Source organism: Mustela putorius, unplaced genomic scaffold (genome assembly GCF_011764305.1).
Source record: "Mustela putorius furo isolate JIRA1106 unplaced genomic scaffold, ASM1176430v1.1 tig00003988_pilon_pilon_pilon, whole genome shotgun sequence".
Lineage (NCBI taxonomy): Eukaryota > Metazoa > Chordata > Mammalia > Carnivora > Mustelidae > Mustela > Mustela putorius.
This window is the reverse complement of record NW_025422127.1, coordinates 10083704-10110825: the sequence shown is the minus strand read 5'-3', so window position 1 is coordinate 10110825 and position 27122 is coordinate 10083704. Positions and strand designations below refer to the sequence as shown.

General features: G+C 52.3%; 1 protein-coding gene across 1 annotated transcript; it reads left to right on the top strand.

Annotated features, from left to right (window-relative positions):
- Positions 1-26826, top strand: CLSTN3 (calsyntenin 3). Its single transcript, XM_004766623.3, has 18 exons — positions 1-381; positions 2779-2901; positions 3345-3540; positions 5173-5381; positions 5657-5806; positions 6036-6221; positions 6651-6932; positions 7740-7852; positions 10388-10550; positions 11153-11209; positions 11904-12061; positions 12199-12347; positions 17011-17237; positions 17539-17709; positions 18526-18671; positions 18905-19040; positions 25452-25654; positions 25881-26826. The coding sequence occupies exons 1-18, from the start codon at positions 318-320 to the stop codon at positions 26019-26021; spliced, it is 2874 nt and encodes a 957-aa protein (XP_004766680.1). The 5' UTR covers positions 1-317; the 3' UTR covers positions 26022-26826.
- Positions 26827-27122: the final 296 nt, after the last annotated feature.

Sequence of the window (27122 nt, the reverse complement as noted above, 5' to 3'; positions counted from 1 at the left end):
CTGGCGGTGCTGACGTCATCCTGCAGTAGCGGGGATGGGGTGGGAATGAGGGAGAGAGTGAGGACGCCCGGCTCGAGAGCGAACGGGAAGCCTCTGCAAGTCCCCCATCTCAGCCACACAGGTTGGGGTCTGTCTAGGTCTGCTCTATGGACTAGTGTGGGCGGCAGGCTCTTTTCTGTCCCTGCCTTGCGGCCCGCTGTCTTCCCTCCCCTCCTTGGAGAGCCTCTGCATCCCTCCCCCAAGGTGGAATCAGCCGGCTGCAGGCTCCTGGGGGCGAGCGATCGCCTGGCCCTGCCCTGCCCTGCCCACACCACACCATGACCCTCTTGCTGTTGCCCCTCTTGCTGGCCACCCTGCTCCCCGCCAGCTCCTGTAACAAAGGTGAGTGAGGTGGGGGAAGGGGGCACTGAAAGAGGGTTATCCGGCAGAGCCATGTGGGGGTAGGGGTGAGCAGGGGCTGTAGAGCTCTCTGGCAAATGACAGGTGTGGGTTCTTCGGAACATTCCCCTTCCCATCCGTTTTCTGAGAGCTGCCCCTTCTCTCCCTCACATCCGCTTCTCCACATCCTCCTCTCTGGGCTGTTTCTCCCCATGTGCTTCGCTGGCTCCCATTTGGTCATTTCCATCCTGGGGTCTCCGTCTCCCCCTCCTCCAATTTCTGCCTGCGGGAGATATCTCAGGTCAGAAGGACTTGCCCCGAAGGGTGAGACACATCTCTGGATGGTTCTCCGTGTTCACTGGGGTGTGCCCGCACTCAGGGTGTGTGACAGAGCCATCTGGTTCATCTCCATCCCATCCTGGGGAGAAACAGTTCCTTGCAGCTCAGCGATTTGGAGCATGTATGTTTTGGCGTGTTGCTCCGGATCCGTACCCTGCATACAGCTGGGCTGAGGGTTACCAGAGCTGCCCTCTCTGGCAGACAGCAGAGAAATTCAGCTGGGTGAGGCCATCAGAGGGACGAAGGCGGAGGAGGGCAGGGAGAGAGGGGTTGGGGGAAGAGGGCTCAGGTAGGTGGAGAATGGCAGGTAAGGGCAGAAGTGGGTGTGGGGGGGGTGCTTAATGAGTGGTGAGAGGGAAAGCTGAGAAGGAAGAGGGAGATGGGGCGTGGGAGGCGGTGAGACGGAGGGTAAAGAGAGTAAAGGTGGAGGCAAAAAAGAGAAGACTGAAAGGGGAGGCAAGAACAGGTGAGGAGAGGGGGAGGGGAAAGCCAAAGAAGGAAGGGCAGGGAGCCAGAAGTGAGTGAAGGAAATGAACACCAGGAGAGTCTGTGGCCCAGACAAGAGGAGCAGGGAGACCTGGGGGCGAGACCTGGGGAAGGGTGCCCAGCACGGCCTTGCTGCTCTGCAGGCCTTTCATCTTGAGGTTCCTCGCCTCAGTCTCTGACCTCAGCCCAGCTTCTTAGCCTCCTGCCACTTCCTGTGCTTGCTTTCTGAGCACCATCTTGTGGCTTTCTCCTCTGCCATTAGACAAGGGGGTTTTGGTGGTCATCTGTAAGAAAGGGGCAGGCATTCCGGTACCAGAAGGCTTTTCTGTGGTGTGGTTGGAGGAAAGAGTGGAAATCAGCCTTTTTTATTCACCGCCACATACTGGGCATGTTTCCTTTTCGTGACTCAGTTTCCCTCTGATGATATGTCTTCCTCCACCCATGTTCCACGGATAGACCGTCATGAATGTGCTTTGGGAGCCTGGTGGTTGGCATGGTGGGATTAGATAGAGCAAGCAGTGGCAGTTGGGTTGGCGGGGGTTAGAGGGGAAGGGAACACACTGTTCCTTCCCCGTAGCCCCTCACCAGGCTAGTGGGAGTTGGGTCCTGGGGAGTAGGAGATACGATTGAGCAAGCTGAGAGTGGCAGAAGATGGGGAAATCTAGAGGCTGAGTGGGTCCCACATCCCTCCTGGTTGGCTGGTGGTTGAAGGGAAGAGGGGTGGGGTAGGCAAGAAGTAAAATGAAGCCATGAGTCTGTATAGGAAGTGGGGTTCAGGGAGTGTGGGGTTGGGGGGGGACACAGAGTTGTGCTGGCTATGAGTGTGCTCCCTTGTGTGTAGGGATGAAAAGCGGGGAGGGGATCTGTCCTGTTTCTAGGCCAGCTCAATAATCCCTTAGGATGTTGGCTGTGCTGGGTCCAGTCATTTGGCATCGATTCCCCTGCTCCATCCCTGCCCCTCTCTGTCCCCCTCCTTCTGTCCTATATTTCCCCTTCTCTTAGGTTGAATGGACTTAGGTTGGGGCTTGGCTGGGAGAAGTGCAGAGTGGAGGGATCAGGACTGAAATGGGATGATGGTGGCCACGGAGAGCGTAAACACTCATGATCTCAGGAAACATCTAGATCTTTTTCTAATCACAACTCTGCCCTTAATCTCTGCCTTCCTGTTCCTGGGGCATTTTGATGGCTCACCACCTCTCCCTGAATCTCCAGTCTCCACTCTGTAGCACTTGAAATCCCTAAAGAAAATTCTCCACCCTCTGACCACGTTTCCCAGGGGAGATAGTAGTCCCCCACCTCCCCCAGGGCAGGCCGTTGCCACGGAAACTACCTATCCTGCAACAGACACATACTTGTCTCTCACAGACACTCTGACTCCTTTAATGCTGATTTCTTGTCCTCAGCCCTTCCTTCTGCAGGTGCTTCTGCAGCGGGTGGAAAGGGTGATAATGCTGGAGTGTGTCTGGTTGCGTGGGGGTGGAGGGCTCAGCTCACAGGTGTAAGTGTGTCTGGCTTGCGTGGGAGTGGAGGGTCAGCTCACAGGTGCTTTCTGTCCTCATCCTGGGTGGGAGTCAGCCAACAAGCACAAGCCATGGATCGAGGCAGAATACCAAGGCATCGTCATGGAGAATGACAACACGGTCCTGCTGAACCCACCACTCTTTGCCTTGGACAAGGATGCCCCCTTGCGCTATGCAGGTGATTGGGGTTGGGGGATGGCAAGGCGGGTAGGGCAGAGAAAAATGGTTGGGAAGGCAGAGGGCAAGGTAGGAGAGGGAAGGAAGTCCCTGGAGGGAGAGCAGTGGAAGCGGGGAAGAGGCCTTGGCAAAGTGGTAGCAGTAGGCTTAAGGATGGTGGCTGAGTAAAGGGAGCCAGAGAGAAGGAGGAGGGAAGGCAGGGGTTAAGCACACTAAGATTTTGTCAGATATCAGACCCAGTAGCTCTGAGAGGTTGCAGCTCAGGGGAAGCTGGTGTTGGAGCTGTATGTCTGATGATTAACACTTTCACATGTACAAGAGAAGGGCTGGGGTTTGGAGGGAGAGGTGAAGCCAAACCCAGTGCAGGGAGGTTGAGGCTGGGAAGAAGATTCTGGAAGTGGCGAAGGAGAAAGAGCCTCATCTTCCCTCCCCACCCTGGGCCAGGTGAGATCTGTGGCTTCCGGCTCCATGGGTCCGGGGTGCCCTTTGAGGCCGTGATTCTGGACAAAGCAACCGGAGAAGGGCTGATCCGGGCCAAGGAGCCAGTGGACTGTGAGGCCCAGAAGGAGCACACCTTCACCATCCAGGCCTATGACTGCGGCGAGGGCCCAGACGGGGCCAACACCAAGAAGTCCCACAAGTGAGGAAGCCCTGTCTCCTGCTCCCTGCTGCTGGGCCCCCCTCTCTTCTCCCAAGCCCCTCACTGTCCTCTGCCCATGCTCTCATTGATACCCCTGTCTGTTCATCGGCCGGGGACAGGGGCCATGTCCTCCAGGAGCCCTCACTCAAGGTGACAGAAACATGTAGTAGACTCATGGGATCTAATTCTGCTTCTGCCTCTTAAGACCTTGGGCGACTTACTTAGCTCTTCTGGATCTGCTTTTACTTCTCTGTAAAATGGGGAACATGATGATTCCTATTTCCCTAGTTGCTGTGAAGGGTAAAGGAGATGGTTTATGTAAAAAGCATGTAACAGCGCTGATACATGAGAAAGGCTCAGCACATGGGAAGTATGATGATGAGGAGGGTAAGGAGAAGGACGATAAGCACCTTGGCCCACATCCTGATTCCTTCCACCTGCCCCACCATATACTCACACACATGGGAAACTCATGCATAGTGCTAGGCGAGGGTGGGCAGGAGAGGGCTCCGGCATGAATGAAGCTGGGGCCTGAGAATCCTATGACTGTGCCTGGCTAACTTCTCATCTGAGAATGGGGAAAAGATCAGTAGTCAGGGTTCCTGGGCCGCTAAGAGGCATTGGTGATAAAGGGCTTCTTGGCATTCAGTTTCCCATTTGGAGATAAGGACCCTGCCTCTGAGACCTGGGCACCTAGATCTCGGCAAGGGGCAGGGCTCAGCATGAAAGGCAGAGGGCTGCTCGCCCCATAGGGCCCAGGTTGCGGGGAGGCACACTGGACATGCACATTGCATGCGGAGACACAGAAGGCAGCATTCCTCTTGCGCTCATATCAGATGATGTATGGTTTTTATGTAAATACCACTTCCCTTTTCCTGGTTGGTCTTAAAGATTTTATTTTATTTTAATTAATTAATATTTTTAAGGATTTATTTATTTATTTATTTAGAGAGAGAGAGCATGGGCGCACACAGCATGCGGCTGGGAGGGACAGAGGGAGAGGGAGAGAGAAACTCAGGCAGACTCCATGCTGAGTGGGACACCCAGTGTGGGGCTCGATCTCAGGACCCTGAGATCAGGACCTGAGCCCAAACCAAGAGTCAGCCACTCAATTGATGGCGCCATCTAGGTGCCGCATAAGGATTTTTATTTTTAAGGAATTTCTACTCCCAATGGGGGCTTGAACTCACAACCCTGAGGCCAAGAGTGGGTACTCCCCTGACTGAGCCAGCCAGGCACCCCATACCCTGGTTGGTCTTAACTTGGCTTTTATTCTGTGTCTTCCTTGATCATCCCATTGGATTTGATTATGTGGAGGAAAAACCAACTGGATATAAAATTCTGTTTTACCCTGTGTCTTGGCATCCAACCTATAGCATTCTGTACAGGAGTCCTCCAAGTCAGCTGCTGGTGTTCCCTGGTGTCCCCTTCCTTACCCCTTACATCAATCACCCCTTCCCTCATGGGGCCTGTAGTCCTGGGGGGTGGGATGGGCATGCCCGTGGCCCTAGGCTCAGGGCACACTGGTTCCTGCCAGCTCTGACTCCAGTCTGCATTCCTACTTGTGCCTCTCTTCGCATTTCGAGGCTGGCTGACTCTTCCCTGTCCCTCCGCCTGCTCTGGTACCCGCAGGGCGACGGTGCATGTGCGGGTCAACGACGTCAATGAGTTTGCCCCCGTGTTTGTGGAGCGGCTGTACCGGGCTGCCGTAACCGAGGGGAAGCTTTATGACCGCATCCTGAGGGTGGAAGCCATTGATGGTGACTGCTCCCCTCAGTACAGCCAGATCTGCTACTATGAGATCCTCACCCCCAACACCCCCTTCCTCATCGACAATGATGGTGAGTCCATCCCCTGCCGCCCCAGCTGCCCTGCCCGGTACACCCCACATCCATCAGCACGCCCTGGCACTGAGCTCTCCACTTGTGCCCCTCAGATCCTCATTCCAGAACCTCTTTCCTAGTGTAGAGTCCTTTCCCCCCCAGACACCCCCTTCCCAGCTTCCTGCTGCCTAATTCACCCGCTGCCCAGTTGACTCGTGAACCCTCACCTTGCCTCCCTAGGCTTTCCTCTAGTGTTCCTTACCCTCTTTGTCTTCCCCTCACACCCATCCCAGGAAACATTGAGAACACGGAGAAGCTGCAGTACAGTGGCGAGAGGCTCTACAAGTTCACGGTGACGGCTTATGACTGCGGGAAGAAGCGGGCCGCAGATGATGCCGAGGTGGAGATTCAGGTGAAGCCTACCTGTAAACCAAGCTGGCAAGGTGAGGAGCTCCGCTCTGAGGCTCTCCTTGTGAATCCTCTTCCCCTCGGTCTCCCTTCTTGTCCTTTCCACAGTCAGAGGGCTAGCTTAGGAGCCAGGGGAGAGATATTTAGGGCAGGCTTGCAGCTGTCTATCCAAGAGCGTCAGGGGACACGACAAGGGCAGAATGGATAAGAGGGGCTGCCTTCCTCGCCTCTCTCTCCACTTCCCTCTCCCTTTCCCCTATGCAGGCTGGAACAAAAGGATTGAATATGCACCAGGGGCAGGGAGCTTGGCTTTGTTCCCTGGCATCCGCCTGGAGACCTGTGATGAACCTCTCTGGAATATTCAGGCGACCATAGAGCTACAGACCAGCCACGTGGCCAAGGGCTGTGACCGAGACAACTACTCAGAGCGGGCCCTGCGGAAACTCTGTGGTGGGTGTGCCCTCCCCCTTTCAAGACCTCTCTCCGACCCTCCTCTGCCTCCTTCCTAAGACTCTTGCCTTACTCCTTCCCTTGCCCACCCGCAGGGGTAGCTATCTGCAGAGGTTATAGCATATGGTTAACTCTGTGGCCTCCAAAGCAAATCAATATGTCGTTTGCAAAGACGTGTGATTCTAGCACAAGACCATCACCAGGTCCTTTGTGGAGCAATGGTAGGGAGAGAGGAAGAGGTGCAGAATGAATTGGAGAGCCATTCCTAGAAGAGGGGTCCACCCTCTGGGGTCTTTGAAAGGCCAGAAGAGGCCATGGAACTTGCTGGGAGCTCTCTCTCTCCTTCTGTCCCTGTTGCCCTGGCTGCTTTCTGTCTCCCCATTTGCTACCTTTCAGCTCTGACACTTGTGCCTTCTGGGGCTTCTGCAGGTGCTGCCCCTGGGGAGGTAGATCTGCTGCCCATGCCTGGCCCCAATGCGAACTGGACGGCGGGACTCTCGGTACACTACAGCCAGGACAGCAGTCTTATCTACTGGTTCAATGGCACCCAAGCTGTGCAGGTGCCCCTGGGTGGCACGGCTGGGCTAGGCTCTGGACCCCAGGACAGCCTCAGTGACCATTTTACTCTGTCCTTTTGGATGAAACATGGTGTCACTCCCAACAAGGGCAAGAAGGAAGAGGAAACCATCGTGTGTAACACTGTCCAGAATGGTGAGCCTTCCCCAGCGCACTGGTCTGAGAGTGAGGAAACTGGCTTCTTATCCTGCCTCTGTCACTGCCCAGTTTGTGGCTGTGGACAGGTCACTTCCTCTCTCTTCCTCTGCAACTTGGCAGTGCTAGGTTTGACGATCCCTGATATTGGGTGGCTTACTGCCTGCGTAACTAGTTGAGACCCTACTGCTCTCCAAGTGCCATAGAACTACTCGCTGCCCTTCTCACCTGCAATCACTGAGTCTCCCTGTCTCCCACCATGTGGTAGGCTGTCCCCTAGTCTACTCCCATTGAGCCTGTCCACTGCAATGGAAAAGCTTGGATAGTGGTGTACCCCATTCTTTTGCTCCCACCACCATCCTGTCCTCCTCTTAGAAGGGCTAGCCGGCTCCATCTCCACGTTTCCCTCTTCCCTCAGCTGCAGTGGCACAGTCAGTCCCTCTCGGCTCCATCTTGTCCTGACCTTTTATTTCTGCTACTTCTCTAAGCTCACTTCTCTTGACCTGGAAAGGGTTGTCACACACGGAGTTTGCATCAACCAAAGGACCTATAGAAATCTGGGTGGGAGCAGGCTGGCCAGTGTTCCACCTTGGCCAATCAGAATGCTTGAGAAGCCTTAGTGATCCATTGGATTGGATTCTGTGTGTGTGTGTGTCAGAGGGGGAGAAAGAGAGAAGACTTCAGGGAATACAGGAGGGAGAGCGCCTGAGAGAGTGATGAGAATCCTGTGTCCTCTCCCTCTGGGGCTTTGAAACTGTTCTTGCCTCAGGCCCTGTGTTTGACCCTGTCTCCATCCTCTCCCCTCAGAGGATGGCTTCTCTCACTACTCACTGACCGTCCATGGCTGTAGAATTGCCTTCCTCTATTGGCCTCTGCTTGAGAGTGCCCGCCCAGTCAAGTTCCTCTGGAAGCTGGAGCAGGTGAGGCCAGTGCCAGGTTCCTGGGAGAGTTGGGTGGGTGTATCTTACTTCCAGGGAAGGAGGGTCCTGGGGCAGGGGTTGGCATTTTCTGGGTTGCCCTGTGCTCTCTTCATGCTGCATTTTCAGTTCCTGACCATTCTACCCCCAGGTTCTCTTGTTCTCCTTTTCCAAGGCTTGTCTCCTGCAGAAAGCACTCGGGATTAAAAGGAAATTGGGAACACATTACTACTAACATAATACCCAACCAAACATCTTTTCTCCCTTGTTCTATTTCATCCTTTTCTTACCTAGAACCTTCACAATACATATCCCTGACTCTCAAGCAGTTAGCATGTTGTAAGCCAGAAAGTAAGTAATTCTGGGGTATGCAGATTGGGTTTGAATCTGGCCAGGGCAGCTCACTAGCCATGAAATCTTCCTTGGTATGTCTACATCTCAGTTTCTTGGCCTATGAAATGGGAATAATAGGAATTGTTGTTGCAGGATTGTTGCAGGATTAAAGATGTGATAGACTTTATAAGTCAGAAGGAATGTTAATCTTCATTACTATTCTCTGCGATTATGAAGGATAAATAAAAACAGGCAAAAAATGTGTAAAATCCTCTCTTCAGCTGACAGTTGCCATCTGTACTTAATTCATTCTCTAGGCTGACCATGAGAAACAGTGGAACTAATTTGAGTTCCCATCTCCTTTTTTTCTTGTAAGCCCCAGTGGAGCACCGAGTAAGCAAATAGCTGAAAGAAGGCAGGAAGTGGGAGAAAGAGAAGAGGAAAGGAAGGGTCTAGAAAATCCACAAATTGGATAATTGAGGGCTGTCTACAAAGGCTTTCGCTTTCTGTGGCACTCTTTGAAAGAGACAGTCCGCCATTTGCTGCTCCTTGATCTTGCCCTCTTGTTGCTAATATTAGTAACATGACTCTGCTTCTCTTTTCTCTTTCCTTATTTATTCAACAAATATTTGTTAAATATCAATTAAGGCTCTATCATTCTGCTTCGTTCTGGGGATACAATGGAGTATGAGATAGAACAAAATCTTTGCCTTCTTTGAGCTTACATTTTAGTTGGAGAGGTAGATTTTTGAAAAGTAAGAAGTCATATACAAATGGTAAATTGTAATACATTTTCTGAAAGAAAGGGACTTTCTGAAAGCAGGGGACTGAAGTAGAGAATGGGGGAAAGGCAAAGAGAGGGGAATTTACTTTAGATCAGATGTTCAGGGAAGACCTGATTGAGGTGAAATTTAAGTTTTGCTCTAAAGGATGAGAAATGGGTGAGAAGAAAGTGCTTTAGGCAGGCAGAAGAACTGATGCAAAGGCCCTGAGGCAGGAAAGCACTCAGCATGTTCCACGCATGGCAAGAAGGCCACTGGGGTTAGAATACAGTGAACAAGGGGGAAAGACTGGACATGAGGTTGGAGAGATGAGCAGTGATCAGATTGTACAGTGGACTTTGACAGTTGGGGTTTGTTTAGATATTGTCCTGTGAGAGGCAGGAAGCCTTTTGAAGGGTCTGAAGCAGGGAGGTGATCTGATCAGATTTACGTTTTAAGATGGTACCCTTGGCAACTATGGGAGGAATGTATTGAAGACACATAAAAGTGGAAGGATCCAGATAAGGCTGTGGCCACAGTAAAGGTTGAGGACTTGACTGATGTGTGGCAGTGTAGAGAACTGCACAGAAATTTAGAGCTTTTAGCTCTGTTTGGACCTAGGATCAACAGCGCCGCTGATGGATTGGGTGTGGAAGCAAGGGAAAGAGAAGGATCAAAGCTATCCTGCAGGTCATCCATTTGAGAAACTAGATGGACTGTGGAGTGTTTATGCTGTCTCAGGGAGGAGTGAGGGGACTGGGGAAGGGTGTGGACTTCCATCTTGCACGTGTTAAATCTGAGAGACCTGTGAGACATCAAGTGGAAAGCCCGGCATTCACAGGAGAGCTCTGGGCTGGAGATGTAGATTCTGGAGTGATCGGTATAACTATGGTATCTGAGCCCATGGGAAACAGTTACTTCCTAGTAACTCCTAGGAAGAGCATGTAGAAAGAAAAGGGAGAAGAGTCTAGGTTGAATCTTAAGACATTCCAGCACTTAGAGGCTGATAAGGCAGAGAACTCTCTACCCTTGATTCCTTCATCTTGACTGACCTTAGGAGAAACTTCCAAGGGGAGCCTCTTTGTTTTACTGTTGGGTTACAAGCTTCCCTAGACCTTCCAGTGCATGCATGCATACATACATACATTTTTGGGGAAAAATTTATTCACAAAATAGTGTGGTCCTCCTCTTAGGAATGTTTATAACGTTAGAGATTTGCCTGAAGAATGGAATTTTAGATACTTACTTGGTTGGTGCTGATAGATTTTGGGTAGGGATGTTATTTCTGGAACTGGCTAGGCAGCAATTCACTAGTAAGCCTTGCTGATAGAGCGGGGAATGTGAGGGACTCTACCCTGTCTCCCAGGAGAAGGGGCAGTACGTTGTATTGGTTCCCTGAAGATAATAACTGAGGGTTCTTGCCCTTATGCTGCCCTCCCCCTAGGTCTGTGATGATGAGTGGCACCACTATGCTTTGAATCTGGAGTTCCCCACAGTCACACTTTATGCCGATGGCATCTCATTTGACCCTGCCCTCATCCATGACAATGGTCTCATCCACCCACCCCGAAGAGAACCCGCTCTAATGATTGGGGCCTGCTGGACTGGTAAGTCCCCTCGACCTTCTCAGTGAAGACACTGACGGTTGGAGCCTCTAATGGCTTAGAATTATTGGTGAAGGAGCAAGGGCAGCTTGACTTGCAGTTGGGCAGGATGATTCAGAGAGATCTCCAGGGGAGGAGGCCACGAACCCCCTGAATCCCCTCTCCCCAATCTGTAACCTATTCAACTAGTCATCACCTCAGGCAGCACTGGAATCTCTGTTTGTGTAACTTTGGGCAGTGCCCATGTTGTTTCATCAAAGGGATGACTTCTGCGGTACATTCCCTTGCTGGAGGTCAGTAATAATTAAGAGAGTCACCAGTTTTCCTTAAAATATTTCTTTCATTCTTTTTTTTTTTCCTTATAGGAGCATGTGCGTGTGTGTGTGTGTGTGTGTGTGTGTGTGTGTCTTACCAGAGACCTCGTGTTTTCTCAGCAACATACTTAGGGGTTGGTCTCTAGTGGAGGCGGGAGAGATTAGATGTAACATCGGTGGACAGGTTGCCAGTCCTATGCAGACGGGGACAGAGCAGGGAAGACCTCTTCTTCCTCACTGCCAATCTGTCTCCACAACCCTAAACTCATTGCCACTTTGTTTTTCCTCCAGAGGAAAAGAACAAAGAGAAGGAAAAGGGAGGAGACAACAGTACAGACATCACACAAGGTACTCTGTGATTAAGAACTGGAGACCAGAGAGTTCTCACTTTAACTCTCTGTGCTGTGCTTCTAATTTCATCCCAACCCTAAATCCCAGTCAGCCTCATAGTTACTACTGCCCAGGCCTCCAGGGGGCAGGGCCTGCACCAACTACTGCAAGGCAGGGCTCCCTTGGTGAGGTAAGGCCAGATGGAGCTTGGTGGCATCCTGGGTGTCCCTTCCTGCCCACAGAAGGAAGTGGAGGAGTTCTCTTGCTGGCTTTCCACATAGTGTATCAGACTGTGGGAGGCAGGAGGAGGTCCCAGGCAGGGAGATCTGGGCAACTGTGAAGCTCCACGCGTCCCCCAGGGTCCTCTTGCATGCTCTATGACCATACCCTCTCACCTTCTCTGCCTTTTCCTCCACTGGCTCCTCTTTCCTCCTTTTGGTTCCACTCCTGTCCTTCCCTTTCTGCCTCTCCTGGGAGCTTTTCTCATGTCTGTGGCTTCTGTTTTTCACCCTTCTCCTTCTCCTCTCCTCTCGGTCTTCCTTTCTCCGGTTTCCCAGCCTCACTTCCTGGTCTCTAATTTTCATTTCCATATTTCTTCTTCTCATGCTCTTCCTCCAGCCTTCTGCCCTTCCTCTCTGCCCCCTTTCCTGCTCCAGCCACCTCTCCCCTCACCCACTCTCACCTCCCGTCCGCCCCTGTGTTCCTGCCCTAGGAGACCCCTTGCCGATCCACCACTACTTCCACGGCTACCTGGCTGGTTTCAGCGTGCGCTCAGGCCGCCTGGAGAGCCGCGAGGTCATCGAGTGCCTCTATGCATGCCGGGAGGGGCTGGACTATAGGGATTTCGAGAGCCTGGGCAAAGGCATGAAGGTATAGCCCCTTCCTCTAGCCCTGCCCTTCCAGGCATGCCCCCAGCCCCCGAGCCCTGCCCACCTCTACTCCTCTGTGCCCTTACTCTCCCACGGCCCGCCCGGTCCTGATCTCAGCTGTCTGTGTCTGGGGCCCAGGTCCACGTGAACCCCTCGCAGTCCCTGCTCACCCTGGAGGGGGATGATGTGGAGACCTTCAACCATGCCCTGCAGCACGTGGCTTACATGAACACTCTGCGCTTTGCCACGCCCGGCGTCAGGCCCCTGCGCCTCACCACTGCTGTCAAGTGAGTGTTGGGTGGGGAGGGCAAATCTCAGAGCAGAGTCAGACAGTGTCCAAACTCCTTGGCCTTCGAGGTCCCCCAGGGCTAGACACCCCTCCCTCACTGTATGGATGGGGAGAATGGGGCCCCCAGGTTCAACGTACCTACCTGCTCAGTTGACATAGCAATATTTGTGGAAGAGCCTGGACTACACTCAGAGTTAAACAACGGATTCATTACTCCTTCCGCCAAGCACCCTTCCAGGACTTTGGGGTTTTAATTTTCCCTATGCCTCTGTGCTGATATATAAAGTGGGACAGACAGGGTTCTGGATTGGGAGCTGGGAGATCTGACATTAATTCTGACTCAATACTAATCGCCTGGATGAACCTTGAGCAAATAGGTAGGGCTGTTTCACCTATTTTAGTCTTGATTCATCAAGTTCTTGCAAGGTCAAATAAGATGATCTAAATCTGGGTGTTGGCAACCTATGGCCCTGGGGCCAAATCTGGCCTACAGCCTGATTTTGTTAATAAAGTTTTATTAGAATACAGCCATCCTCATTCATTTGCATATTATTTCACACTAACTTGGCAGAGCTGAGTAATTGGGACAAAGTCCGTACAGCCCAAAATGCCAAAAAATATTTACTGTCTGGCCCTTCACAGAAAGTTTGCCGACCTTTGAAATCTGAGTAAATAATTTTAATTCTTTAAAATAAAAATTGTACATTATTTCCAGTTTAAGTATAGTAGGTGTTTAAAATACAGATTGAGAGATAATGAAGGCATAATAGTTATGGACATAGAGTCTATTCTCATTGAGCAAATGCTGTAAAGCAGGGATGGCAATAGAATCTAAGTCACAGAATTGTTACCAGAGCTAAACGATACAATCCAGATCAAACACCTGGCAGAGCGCCTATTCCACCAATGGGGGTGATTATATGCAAGCATTTTCATCCCCCCACAACCCTGAATGTTTGTGGGGCAGTTTTTTTTTTTTTTTTAAAGATATTATTTATTTATTCGACAGAGATCACAAGTAGGCAAAGAGGCAGGCGGGGCGGGGGGGGGGCGGGGTGGGGGAAGCAGGCTCCCCGCTGAGCAGAGAGTCCTGATGGTGGGCCTTATCCCAGGAGCCTGGGATCATGAGCTGAGCCCAAGGCAGAGACTTTAACCCACTGAGCCACCACACGCCCCTGTGGGGCAGTTTTTAGGACATACTGCCATCTAGTAGGTGGATTACACAGTGCAGGAGTCAGGATTCCTGAACAAGCAGTCCCTTTTCCCCAGCTCTGCCTCAGTTTCTCCATAAGCTATACGAAGATAAACATCTCTGGCTTGTCCCTGTGCTGGGAAGGGTCGGTTGAAGAGAGGAGAGAGGAGAGAGCTCCGAGCCCTGCAGAGTGACTGGGCATGCTTATCAAGTCTCACAATTAGAGCTCTTGGAAGGCAGGGGCAGCAGCTTTTGGGAATTGTGCTGCAGGCCTGTGGTGTGGTCACAGTGTGAAGCTGAAGGCAGCAGGTAGGTGGAGTCACGAGGGCATAGACCAGAGCTGAGTGTTCTCTCCCCACCGCCCCCCACCCCTCCATGCTCCAGCTGGAACTCTAGTTGTTCAAGGGCAGTCATGTGGTTATATAAAGTTTAACTCACCCGAGATCAAGCATTTGGCTCATGCTCTTTGCTAGACTCAGGAGCCCTGTTGGAAGGCAGGGCACTGTCCTCTGGCTCAGGGTGGGGCTCTGCAAGGGGAGGGTCCTGTAGTGGGAGGGGTTGACATCCTCTTGTGTTTGTGGACTCATCTGAATTCCTCCTACCTCTTTTGTGCATGCCGTGCATGCCGTGCTCCGGGGAGAGGCTTATCCAAGGGCTGGGAACCTGACTTTGGTCTTTTAGTAGAGGGAAGGGGCCTTGTTTTCTGTAGGAGGTCGAGAAAGAGAGCTCACATTTTTGCATTTATGAGGCTACCATGGGGTAGAGGGATGTGTGTGTCTATGTGACTGTGTGTGTGTGTTCGTGCTCCTGTGAAAGAGGGAGAGGCGGGGGCCTAACACTACCTCCCTTTCTCTGATACATAGCCTCCCCCTAGTCCGTGTGGCTTCCCTGGGTTCTAGAGTTCAGTTCTTAGATCTCTGTCCATTTAGAGCTGGATATTTGCAACTGTTTGTACAATGCAGATTTTCCCTAAGGTTTTTTTCTCCTCTCTTTCTTGGAAAACCCATCTAGTTTGTGACATTAACCCCTGAATAAATGGCTACCACATCTTTTCGTCTAACTTTGTCCTTTTCCCTTAGCCCTTGACTCTGCCTATATCATGCTATAACCTCTCTCTACAAGTTCTGCCGGCCCCTCCAGCAGATGAGCTTGAAGGTGGAATAATGACCTCTGATCCCCAAACTAGGCCCTCTCCCTGAATTCTCTATTTCTGTGATGGTGTCTCCGCCTTTGCAGTCACTCAGGCTGCAGACCTCTGAGTCATCTCGGACTTCTCCCTGTCTGTCCTCCACGCCCCATCAGCTGGCCAGGTCACCCTGATGCTGCCTGTGCTGGGTGTCGGGGAATCTTTCTCCTTTTTTCCCATTCCTGCTCTTAAGACCCCAGCCCCGGCTCTGATTGTCTCTCACCTGCCCTATTGCCATAATCTCCTCAAGAGTTGACCCATCTCTAGTATTCTAATTTCAGGTCACCCTCCCCCGGAGGCTGGGTTAGTAGTGGTCACACATGAGAATTTTCATCCTCCTATTTCCCTGATATAGAAGATATCTACGGCCTCCTGTCAGCCAGTGCTCAGAAACTGCACTCAAAGCCCTCAACCATCTGACCCCAGCTTTCCTGCCACATGTTCTTCTATTCCCCTTGGTACACTCCTCACCATCCACTCGAGGGTCTACCCTCTTCCTGGTGAAGTCCTACCCTCCCTCCAAGGCAGCTCAGCTGCTACTTCTTTTGACTCTTCCTCCGTTCCCTTGCCAAATGCCCCAGTGCTGTCCTAGCCAGAAATCTCGTCTGCTTCTCTAAACTCAGGGGTTTTTGTTTGTTCGACTTCCATGATGGTGACGACGTTTGCCATTGCTTTGAGGTTGTGTGCCATGGCTGAGCTCTTGACCAGATCTTTAGTGCCTTCAGGTCAGGGCTGGCCCCCTGTTGCCCTTTGGGTCTCTTTGGATTGCTCACTACGAGGTGGGCATGTCTGTTGGAGTCCGAGCTTTCAGGGTCAGCTGATGTTTTCCAAGAGGCTCTGATCTGGGCCCCTTGGAATGACCATGCAGATTCTTAGGCCCCACTCCTTGTGGCGCAGGAATTCAGCAGGCTGTGGACACTGGTGACATCATGGGCTCTGAGTTCATCTGTCTGCTGGGATTGCCCTTTTCCCTTCCCCTGTTGGCTCCCGCGGTCGAGCCAGGCACACTCAGTAGCGCTCCCTCACTTCGCACAAGCATATGGACCATTGGTCCTACTTCGAGTTACCAGCTCCCTTGTGAAGGCTGCTTGTTCAAGGGGTGCTTCTTTATAAACAAATTTGGTGAAAACCCAGACCCCAAATAGTGGGCTGTGGTTCAGTGAAAGGAGTGTGACCTTGGAATAAGAAGAGTACGTTTAAGCCTTGGCTCTGACACGTATTTCTCGTGTGGCCAAGATGTTTGATCTTCTCTGGTTTCTTACCCTGAGTCCACTGTGTTGCAATAAGGTGAATGAAATAATGTGTAGAAATGCTTCAGAAACCAGTGAGTGTGATGAGAATGTGTGGTGTTATTCTTACTGATTGGCAAAGCATGGGGCTAGAGGTGACCCTGGGAACACCTTCCCGAGGAGCTGTCCTGTGGGTTGGTTGGCCTGGCCGAGTACTTTAGGAAGTCTCTCCTGGCACCGAGGTCAGTGAGGCTTCTTCATGGGGCCATGGATGCTGGTCTAAGATCGTCACATTAGCTCACCTACCAGAGTAGGTTTCTCTGATATTGAAGGGAATGGATGGAAGGCGCACCAAGGGAGGAGGATGTCCTTGGAGATGCTCCCTCACCATATCCCTCCCCTCCACTTTTGTTACTGAGTATTTCTTTAAAAAATTTTATTATTTTATTTGAGAGAGAGAGCGAGAGCACGCACGATCACGAGTGGGGTGAGGGGCAGAGGGAGAAGCAGACTCCCCGCCAAGCAAGGAGCCCAGCGTGGGGCTCGATCCCAGGACTCTGGGACCATGACTTGAGATGAAGGCAAATGCTTAAACTACTGAGCCACCCAGGTGCCTCTGTTGAATATTTCTGGACATGTATCTGCCACATATTTTACTGAACACAGGTTTTAATTTAAATCTCCTGAGTAAAGCACTGTGTATGTGTAAACATTTTTGTAGGTTCAGCTTGTAGAATGAAGTTTGATAGATGTTCCGTAATCTTGGGTGAGGGCATTGATGATGGGCTCTTCCCTGCAGGTCGGGGTTGCCTGATCTGTCCCTGACCCTTCCCCACAGTGGCATCCTCCCAGGAAGGCTATCCTCCCTCCCGCTCTGCTATGGAGGGCTAGTGATGCTGTTGCATAGACACTGTCTCTCTCTCTTCCCTCACTCTCCCTGACATGGGGGACTCAGTTGTAGAGATGGAGGCCCAGAAGGATTGAAACAGAATATGGATCACAGGAGATGAGGTGTTGGGGTCACAAGCTGCCTCTCTCCCCTCTTGTCATACAGGTGCTTCAGTGAGGAATCCTGTGTCTCCATCCCCGAAGTGGAGGGCTATGTGGTGGTTCTTCAGCCTGACGCCCCCCAGATCTTGCTAAGTGGCACTGCTCATTTTGCCCGCCCGGCTGTGGACTTTGAGGGACCTGAGGGGATCCCTCTGTTCCCCGATCTTCAAATCACTTGCTCCATTTCTCACCAGGTGGAGACCAAAAAGGATGAGAGTTGGCAGGGCACAGGTAAGGATGACTCCAGGGAATGATGTCATCCCGAGAAGTAGCCCATGTCTGGAACCAGAGGGAGGGACAAAATCTGGGGCTAGAAAATGTGAATGACTTCATCCTGCATTTTGCTTGCCGAGAACCATTTACTCGAGGACAGGGAGCCAGGAAGAGACCTGTGGGTGTGAGGAAGAAGGGGTAATGGCATTTTTGAACATGATGCTGACTGCTCTCGGGGGCTGAGCCCGGAAGGGGAGGAAGAATGGCCACGAGGTGGGCCTTTTGGCTGTGACTTATATGCTGACTCTCTCCCATCCAGTGACAGACACACGCATGTCAGATGAGATCGTGCACAACCTGGATGGCTGTGAGATTTCCCTGGTGGGGGATGACCTAGACCCTGAGCGGGAAAGCCTGCTCCTGGACATGGCATCCTTGCAGCAGCGAGGGCTGGAGCTCACCAACACATCCGCCTACCTCACCATTGCTGGTCAGTGGGGACTGAGAGCTTGTCTTCTTTTTCTGTGGGTGCCTTTCCCCATGATCAAGTCCAGGGGGTCCTTCTTCCAGGCCTAGGGACATGGCCAAGTGCTATCTTGCACCTTTCCAGCTTGGAAGCTCCTCTGGCTTCCAGACTGCCCCTGGAGGTACTGGTATGCTGGGGTTTGGGCTCCCACGTGATTCTCTTTCCCTGCTTCTCTCCACACCTTGGATCCCCTCTTTTCCTGGTTTCCCTCTCCTGTGGCTCAGTCTTCCCTGATGAGCTTCCGATCCTTCAGCTGTTCAGTCCTAGCTACCTTTTTTATGTCTTCCACCTCTCTGATCTCTTGTGCACACCAGAGCTTTAACTCCCGTGAGTAGTAGCAATGACTTGGTAGCTTCGAAAGGAAGCCTGTTCCTCTCTGCAAGACTCCCCCTAAGGGAGGATGGGAGAAGATGGTCATAACTGGTTCCCTCCTATTTCCATCCCCTTCCAGAGCCTTGCCGAAGACTTCTGTATTTTCTACTCTCTCCGTTTCCCTCCTGCTTGCCTCTTCCCTCTGTCTTGCAGGGAGTCCTTATTGCCGTCTTTTCTGCCCTACCCAGAAGCCTCAGAGCTTTTGGAGAAGAGCAGGGCAGGAAATGGACCCCAGTCACTCTATCCTAGTCAGGCAGAGCCGGGGTGGGGACAGAGCGGGACATCTCTTGGGAGAACTCAAGTCATACCCTTGCGGAGGAGCTAGGATGGACCCAAGCTGTGGCTGTGTGTGCCGTCAGCTGGTCTGAGGGAGCGGGTCCTGCCCTGAGCTGCTTCCTCCTCCCGCAGGGGTGGAGAGCATCACAGTGTACGAAGAGATCCTGAGGCAGGCTCATTACCGGCTAAGACACGGAGCTGCCCTCTACTCCAGGAAATTCCGGCTGTCTTGCTCAGAAATGAACGGTCGTTACTCCAGCAACGAATTCATCGTGGAGGTATTGAGAGAGTCTCCTTCCCTCCGCAGCTCCCTGCCCTGCTGTCGAGGAGGAGCCTGGGTGTCCTGGACTGAGGCCCAGAGGCAGTGGGATGGGAGTGGGCCTCGAAGCATGAAGGAGCCCCCCGGCAGTGGCGGAGAAGGAGATGTTGTGGGGCAGGCTTAGCAATGGGATCCAGAAAGTGGAATGGGGCGAGCAGAGAAGCCGGTGCCCACTGAACTCTCCCTCCCCAGGTCAACGTCCTGCATAGTATGAACCGAGTGGCACACCCCAGCCACATGCTCAGCTCCCAGCAGTTCCTGCACCGTGGTCACCAGCCTCCTCCTGAGATGGCCGGACATAGCTTGGCCAGCTCCCATCGAAACTCCAGTATGTAAGCCCGAGCCTGGCCAGGCAGGGTGGGGTGGTGGTGGGGAATGGGCTGGGCTCAGGCATCTTCTCCACCACTGGGAGGGGAGGAGGCTAGCAGAGCTACGGTTCTGTTCCCTGTGCTGCCTGACTTTACTGACCACTCCGTGGTCAGCTATCTTTCCACCAGGGAGACAATGAGCCTGCGTCATTCATGGCAGGGTTCGGAGGGGGGTCCTCTCATGCCCAGAACCATGAAGTCGGTGTGCGGTTTAGGTGCCTTTGTTGTTCCTGCTGCCTCCCCCCAGCAATGTCAAAGTAGCCTTGCACCTAGGGACCTTCTGTAGTGAAGCTATCAAGTATTTATGAAGCACCTACTGTGTACTAGCATGGTCTTAAAGTGCTATTAGGAACATAAAAGAATTATATGCTGGATACAGTTCTATCCTCAAGGAGAAGGTTGGTGCTATTACATGTATTATTATGTGCTATCTGGAAAGTCACGAGTCTTTCTAAACCAAAGTGTGCGGCTCAGCAAAGCACTAAATCTATATGGACAGCTGCCCTTCCAAACAATCTTGTTTCCTGGCTGTCATCCTTTACCAGTGAGGCAAAGTTTAATTACCAATTTAAGAGTTGCTTAATTGTAGACAAACTGGAAGCTACAAGGATAAAGATGAAAAACCAGCCATAATTCCATTGCAGAGAAGAAGTCATTGTTAATGTTCCAGTTTTTTTCCCTGCCCATTTTTTTTTCTTTTTACAAAGGTGAGATCAAACTATTTTATAACCTGGTACTTACACCTAATATAAAATGATTTTCTTCCACATTATTAAAAGCTGCAAAATGATTCTGATGATGTTGAAAATGTTTTTGGAATCCCTATTAGAATTGCTTTCAAAGCCAATTTATGTGATGCATTTAGTTTATTTATTTATTTTTTAAAGATTTTATTTATTTATTTGACACAGAGAGAGAGATCACAAGTAGGCAGAGAGGTAGATGGAGAGAGAGGAGGAAGCAGGCTCCCCGCTGAGCAGAGAGCCCGATGTGGGGCTCCATCCCAGGACCCTGAGATCATGACCTGAGCCAAAGGCAGAGGCTTAACCTACTGAGCCACCCAGGTGCCGCTGCATTTATTTTTATTTCTTCTTAGATACACTTTGCTTTTGACCCATTTCCGTTTTACCCAGTTTCATCAGACACTTTTGTCAGAGTTGCTCTAGATGTCATTTGAAGTTTTTAAGCATAAAACCTACTCTCAGAGGGCCCAGATTTGTCACTTCTGAAGAAAGTCAAAAGGTGTATCATGGACTCTGAAGGCAATTCCCTAAGGAATTCTGAAAATATTTCCTTGGAAGAAGTCCATGAACACCAAACATGACTTTGAAAGTTACAGAGCTCATAGCAATACATTTAGTAAGAATAGTGAACACATTGATGTGTACTAGGTGCCATGATCATGGACTTTTACACACATTAACTTTAGTCCTCACAAACAACAAATGAAATAAGTATTAGAGATATCCGCTTTAAAAAAGGCAAGGGAGGGGCACCTGGATGGCTCAATGGGTTAAGCCTCTGCTTTTGGCTTAGGTCATGATCTCTGGGTCCTGGGATCAAGCCCTGCATCTGGCTCTCTGCACAGCAGGGAGCCTGCTTCCCCCTCTTTCTCTGCTTGTCTTTCTGCTTGTGATCTTCTTCTCTATCAAATAAATAAATAATAATAATAATAAAGAGGCAATGGAATGGAAGCCCAGAGAGGTTAAGCACTTTATCCAAGATCACACAACTAGAGAGTGGTAAGAGCCAGGATTCAGATCCAGGCAGGAGGAATCCTGAGCCTGTGTAGCAACCATTGACTTCCATATTTTTTCCGGTTATGTTTGATGCTTTCTTGCTTTTTCCTTTTCCTTTCCTTTTCTTTTTTTTTTTCTCTTCTCTTTACTTTTCCCTTTCCTTCCTTCCTTCCTTCCTTCCTTCCTTCCTTCCTTCCCTTCTTCCCTTCTTTTCTCATTACTTTATAGTTTAATCTAATTTGGAGGAGCTCCAAGGACTTCCTAGGGCTTTTTTTGACTGAGGCTAACTCCCTTGTACCCCCAGGGATTCTGTCTTGTTTCTCCCTTAAGTGATGGCCACCACAAGAGTCTCTTGTGTTTTCTTTCCCTGGGACTGGCTCCCTTCTTCCTTTCTCTTTCTGAAAACAACTGCAGGGGCCTCTCTAAGTGTTCTTACTCACTCTAACAAAACAATCGGAGGTAGGGGTGGAGGGAGAAGGGAAACAGGGTTGAAGAGGAAGCTTGATGCATAACCAAGTTCAAAGGTTCCTAGAAACTTCACACAATCTTTAGAGACCTGTGAGCAAGCTAAACCCATTTTGGTTAAAAAAACCCTTGGGGCCAGCTTCTCCACCCCTCTCCCCCATTATGATCCCCTAGCTCTTTCACCAGTTCTTTTCCTTGGGAATTTTCCCACTCAGCCTCGTCTGGGTTGGGTCCTGCTACTCAGTTTAGGCTCAGAGTAGATAAGGACTGGCATGGCTGCTGACTGGCTGAGATTCTCAATCCTCGTTTTCTGCGAGGAGGGAATCCTTTCGTAACCACCGCAGAACTTTGTGCCCTGAGCGACCAGCTGCCCCACACTGGCTGGCCTGGCAGGCCGTGTTTCTCACCCCTCATCCCCTGAAGCTGCCTGGGGGTGCTCCAGGGTGTGAGTGAAACCCAGCTTCCCTCTCCGCTCTTCGGAGCCGATGTCTAGGCCAACCACACTTCCTTCTGAGATTTCAATTGAGAGAGGCAGCTTGCTTTTGCTTTTCCCCTTATTTTGGCCTGAGTAGGATGCCCAGTTCATAGCTCACCTAAAGCATTGGTGACAGACATCTGAGTGTACCCGACTCTTCACGGTGTTCCTTCCCCTCACCTCCTGGCTGTCCCTGAACCCTTCCAGCTGCAAGTGTGGGGTTAAGGAGTCATGGCTTTGCCATTTCCAGTTGCACTAGCCAGGGAGAAACCAAAGGAGACATAGTAGTGCCTTCCAGTGGCATGGGGGTTCATTTCTCTGAAGCTCCTAAAATCGGCGTGAATTGGGCCAGTCTGGGAAGGTTTTGGGGGGTAGGTAGAGTTTAAGTTTGGACCCTGAAGGGTAGAAGGGATTTTGGCTGGGCAGGAGAGAGAATGAGAATTTGAGAACTGGGGGCAGGCAGCAGGCTTGGGGTGTTCATGGTTAGGGAGAATAAGGTTGTCTCCGAAGGGTGAGGCCAGATGATGAAGACAATATTTATCTATTTTTCCCGGATTTTGATACACATCAGATCGGCTGGGAAGCTGTAAAAGTGCTTGGTGCCTAGGTTACCTTACGCCCCATACTAGTTAAATCAGAATGGAGGTGGGAGCGAGGCATCAGTGGGTTTTAAAAATCCCCAGGTGATTCCAATGTGCAGCAAGTTTGGGAACTGTTTCCCTGCTTTGTTTCCTACAAGTATCTGAAGCTTTGCAGGAAGACATGCAACGAAGTAGGGTAAGTGTAGGGACACTTGGGTGGCTCAGTCAGTTAAGTGTCCGACTCTTGATCTCAGTTCAGATCTTGATCTCAGGGTTGTGAGTTCAAACCCCACATTGGGCTCCACGCTGGACATGGGGCCTACATTAAAAAAAAAAAAAAAAAAAAAAGGAAATAAGGGAAGCATACAAAATGAACTAGGGAGTGAACTAAGGACAGTTCTGAAAGAAGAATAAGGTGCCGGGGGGAGTGCAGTCCATTCACAAAATACATACCCTGAGATGTATGTGGTTGCTAGAGTGGGCCAGGATTTGGTCTCTGAGCTTAAGCAAAAGGAAGCCTGAGCAGTTATGAAAGTCATATGATATAAGCTGACCAGTATCTCAAGGGAAGTTCTGGGACTGAGAGCAGAGAGAAGTTTCTACCAAGGATCTTCAGAAAGAGGGTACCAAGCGGGGCTGTGGACAGGGCTTTCAACAGTGTCCTAACAACCAACTGAAACCAGAAATTTCGCAAGGGCTGTTTGATAAAATAGCTCTTCCTGCTGGCTGTGTGGGTCATTCAAGGCCAGAATTAACTGCTTGGATCTAACGCAGCAAGGAAGGTTGATTGCACTTTTTATAAACTCTTGATTTTTGTCTGTCGCTAATTTAAAAATCCTGCCATCTCGCTGGCTTCCAGGCTCATTTAAAATTAATTAGCTCTACTTGTTTGCCTGCAGACACAGGGTCTGCATTTTGTCTTTCACGGGGCAATTTCTTATTCCTGGCAATCAACTTGTCGTTTTCTTCAGCAGGCTTTGGGCTCAGAAGAACAAATGTATTTGATTAAGGCACAAACCAGAAACTTTGGCTTGTCATCATTGGGCGCCTAGAGCAACTTTGCCTGCGATGGCCTTCTCTCTGAGTTGGCGGAGCATTCTCTGCTCCTTCTGGAGCCTGGGCTTAGCCACAGGGGCCATCTCTTGGCAGGATTACTGCTCCTGGATCTTGCCCATTGATGTGGAGACCTGGCCTCCCAAGTCTCCCGTTTCCTGTAGATGGCCAGAAAAAGCACCCCTGTCCCCTTCTTCCCTCTTACCCCATCCCTAGGCAGTAGAGAAACACTGAGCTGGCCATCTCTGCCCTACAGCCAGTACCCAGGGAGCCTGCCTGCCCTGTTTAACAGGATCAGCTCTCATTGGCAAGTGGCCCCAAGTGAATTATGGGTCGGGTCAGAATGGGGACCAGCTTGGCAGAGGGCCATCAGGGTGGCCTCCCGGAGGTGTGAGGCTGGTGTGCCTGCTCAGGCAGGACATTCTCCACACTCCTGGCTGGCCCTGGAGCTCGTGGCAGTCTGCAAGTGCTGGTGGCTGGGAAGGAGGGGTTTTGCAACAGCTGGTGTGCGCGGCTCCTCTACCCTGTGCTTTGCGTTCTGCTTTGTCTCTCAACATGTGAGTCTTAAAGGCTGTGGGTAAATTTGGGACCGGGAGATCTATCTGCTGGCTGCCTGTGTGTATGGGACGCTTACGTGTAATCATCCTGTAGCCACGGGACAGTCCAGATTCTGGGCCTCACGGAGCCCTCTGCGGTGGGCTGGGCTTCTGGGCACACGGACGGTGAGCAGGGGGTGTGCGCCATGTGGGGTGCAGTTACTCAGCAGCCCATGTGGGCCCTTCGCCTGGGGACACGTGTGGGGGCTCGCCACCTTCACAGGCTGACTGAGGGGCTGTGGGCTCTCCTGCTGGGCCTCGTCCTGCCGCTCCGGGTGCTGCTCGTGTGTGTGCGGGAAGGGGTCAGGGCCGTGCTCTCGGCTGCTAGCTCTGTAGTGCTCACAGCCCGTGTCTGTACTGTTTACACCTGCCTTCAGGGGATGGCCTGGATTGCCCGGCTGGTGGGGGGCTCGGTGGCGCTGCACCTATGGCTTTGCTCTGTCCTGCTAGAGACCCTCAGATGCATCCCTTTGCTCCCACTGTTCGCGCAGGCTGCCAGGTGGCTGGTGCGCACGGGGGTGTGCGCCGGCAGAGTCCTGGCTCAGGTGCGGGGTGTGGCGGCTCTGGTCCAGCTGTGTGCCCATGCGCTCTTCCTGGGTGCGTGCTTGTGCCTCCACATCTGCTTTGCTGCCATCAGCTCTAAGGTCCGCGTGCGGGTGCACGCGCCTGTCCCCATCTCACTGCCCTTCAGGGTTCGTGCTCCCCTGAGCCTAGGCGTCAAAGGGAGGCTGCCTGGCCAGAGGCGCGACAGGGCCCAGGGGGAGGTGGGTATCCCTCAGGGGGAGATTTGGGAAGAGCAGGAGCCCCAGATGCCCAGAAGCCCTCAGCCCACAGGAAGAAGAGAGGTGTCACAGAGCAGGAGTGAGCTCAGTCCAGGTGGGTAAGTGAAGGGGCTGCTCTTTGCCCCTGGGACCTGTCCCTCAGCCTGGGGTGCTGCTTCTCCTCTTATGATGCAGGAGGACTTTCTCTCCTCTTGCACCACTGGGCATGTGTGGCTGCCTCTCTCCTTCCCCCACTGGGCACCAGGTACCTCTTCTCTAAGCTGAGTGTCTGAGTGGCCCGGGGAAGGCTCAGGCAGAATGACCTGGGTAGGCTCCAATCCCTGCCCTCTGTCTGCTGAGAATAGGGCTGCTCACGAGAGCATTGGGCTGGTAGCTCTCCTCCCTTGGCCTGTGTCCTGCTTTGGACACCTCCCTCCCTCTGTCTCTGTCCCTCTGGCCCCAGCAGCTCTTTGACCCCCTCTCCTCCCTATCTCCTGCTCTTCTCAGTAGGGCTCTATTTCTCCTCCAGCTTGCACAGGGGATTCCCACCTTCTGGGTCATCAGGTTTCCTGTCTTCTCTTACTCTAGGACTCCCTCTTCCCCCGGGCGCCCCCCCCCCCACCACCATCGCCCACTCCCTTGCTGCACCAAGTCCCTGCGGGGTGCCCGGCCTGTGCCCTCACCGCATGCTTTCCCTGCAGTGGTCCCTAGCGCGGCAACTCTCATCATCGTGGTGTGTGTGGGCTTCCTGGTGCTCATGGTCGTCTTGGGCCTCGTGCGCATCCACTCCCTCCACCGCCGTGTCTCCGGGGCGGGCGGGCCTCCAGAGGTCTCCAGCGACCCCAAGGACCCTGACCTCTTCTGGGATGACTCAGCGCTCACCATTATTGTGAACCCCATGGAGGTGAGTGGCACTGGGAAGTGGGCAAGTCCACAGTCAGGAGGTGGCTGGAGCATCTGCATGGCCAGGCCCTGGGCAGAAAGCTCCAGGCTGAGCTGCCCTGGGTGAGAAGGAGGAAGGTGTAGAGGGGGTGGGGTAGAGGGCCCGAGAGAGTGCGATCCTTGCAGGAGAGGCTCCGGGCTATGTGCAGACCCCTGAGCTCCGTGCTCTCTGCTCCCACCTTGTCCAGTCCTACCAGAATCGGCAGGCCTGTGTGGCAGGGGCTGCCGGTGGCCAGCAGGAGGACGAGGACAGCAGTGACTCAGAGGCGGCGGACTCCCCCAGCAGCAATGAGAGACGCATCATTGAGACCCCTCCACACCGCTACTAAGGCTGCACCCCTCCCCGAACAGAGAATTCTGCCCCGGTGAGACGGAGACACCCCCAGAAAAGAAACAAGGACATTCTGAGAGAAGAGACCAAGAGGGAGAGAGCTCTTCAGAATGAGTCGTCCTTTAATCCCCAAATCCCAGTGGCCCCGCTGGGATCTGCCTCCTCTTGTGCCCCCAGCCCACCTCCCTCCTTTACCTCTGGGCTCCTGTTCCCCGGAAGACTCTGGCTGCCTTCTCTGCCCCCAAGACAGCGACGCCCTAGCTTGCCCAGGTCTCTGTCTCTCCCCTACCAACCATGCTCTGTATGGGGGGCTGGGGACGTCATTAGCAGCCAGGGGTGGGATCGAAGGGAACCCTTCCCTACTCTCCTGTCCATGGAGGCCTTCCTCCCTTGGGGCTCCCTCAGCTGGGCCTTTATGGCTTCTCTTCTGTTCCCTCCCCTCTCTGTCTTTCCACGTCACTCTGGGGACCCCTGCTTCTTCATCTCGCCCACTCTCCTTCCTTCTCTGTCCTCTTTCCTCTCTTCCCCTTGCCTGAGGTCCTACAGCCCCTGCCCCTTCCTGTGCGACCCGGCCATGGCCAGGTTGTGGGGATGGCGGAGGGAGAGTGGTGGGGGGGCCCAGGTATTATATATAATGTATATTTTTTCATGTTGCTGTGAGCGCAGCCCCTGTGTTCCGTGTGCAGCTCACAGCCTTGTGTGTGTGTGCGTGGCATCGTCATGTCCTGGGGTGGGGGTAGGGAGATGGGTGTGGTGAGGGAGGGGATACACCCTAGGGTTTTCAAATAAAACAACCAGAAAAAGCCCTTTGAGCTGCCTCCTGCCTCATCCTGTGTGGGTGCTGCGTAGGTGGCAGGCTCTCCGGTCCCAGGGCCCGCTCGGGTTTCTGAGCAGGGCCAAGGTGAGGGGACAGGGTATCAGATCACCCCCCAGGTAAATCTCCAGAATCCAGGACACTGGGATGTGACACGATTGGCCCTACAGCCTTCTTCCTCCAGCAACCCGTAGAAAAGCATAGACAAGTCAGGGAATGCCCCAGAAGCCTGGGCTTCAGGGGAGACACTGTCAGCCCCTCCCCATCGTTTGGAGGTTCTGCCTG

Excerpts from the sequence above, each read along its gene's own strand:
- CLSTN3 (XM_004766623.3), top strand. The coding sequence starts at position 318 with ATGACCCTCTTGCTGTTGCCCCTCTTGCTGGCCACCCTGCTCCCCGCC. Across the intron at positions 7,853-10,387 it reads TCCTCTGGAAGCTGGAGCAG|GTCTGTGATGATGAGTGGCA; the intron begins GTGAGGCCAGTG and ends CCCTCCCCCTAG. Across the intron at positions 17,238-17,538 it reads TGAGAGTTGGCAGGGCACAG|TGACAGACACACGCATGTCA; the intron begins GTAAGGATGACT and ends TCTCCCATCCAG.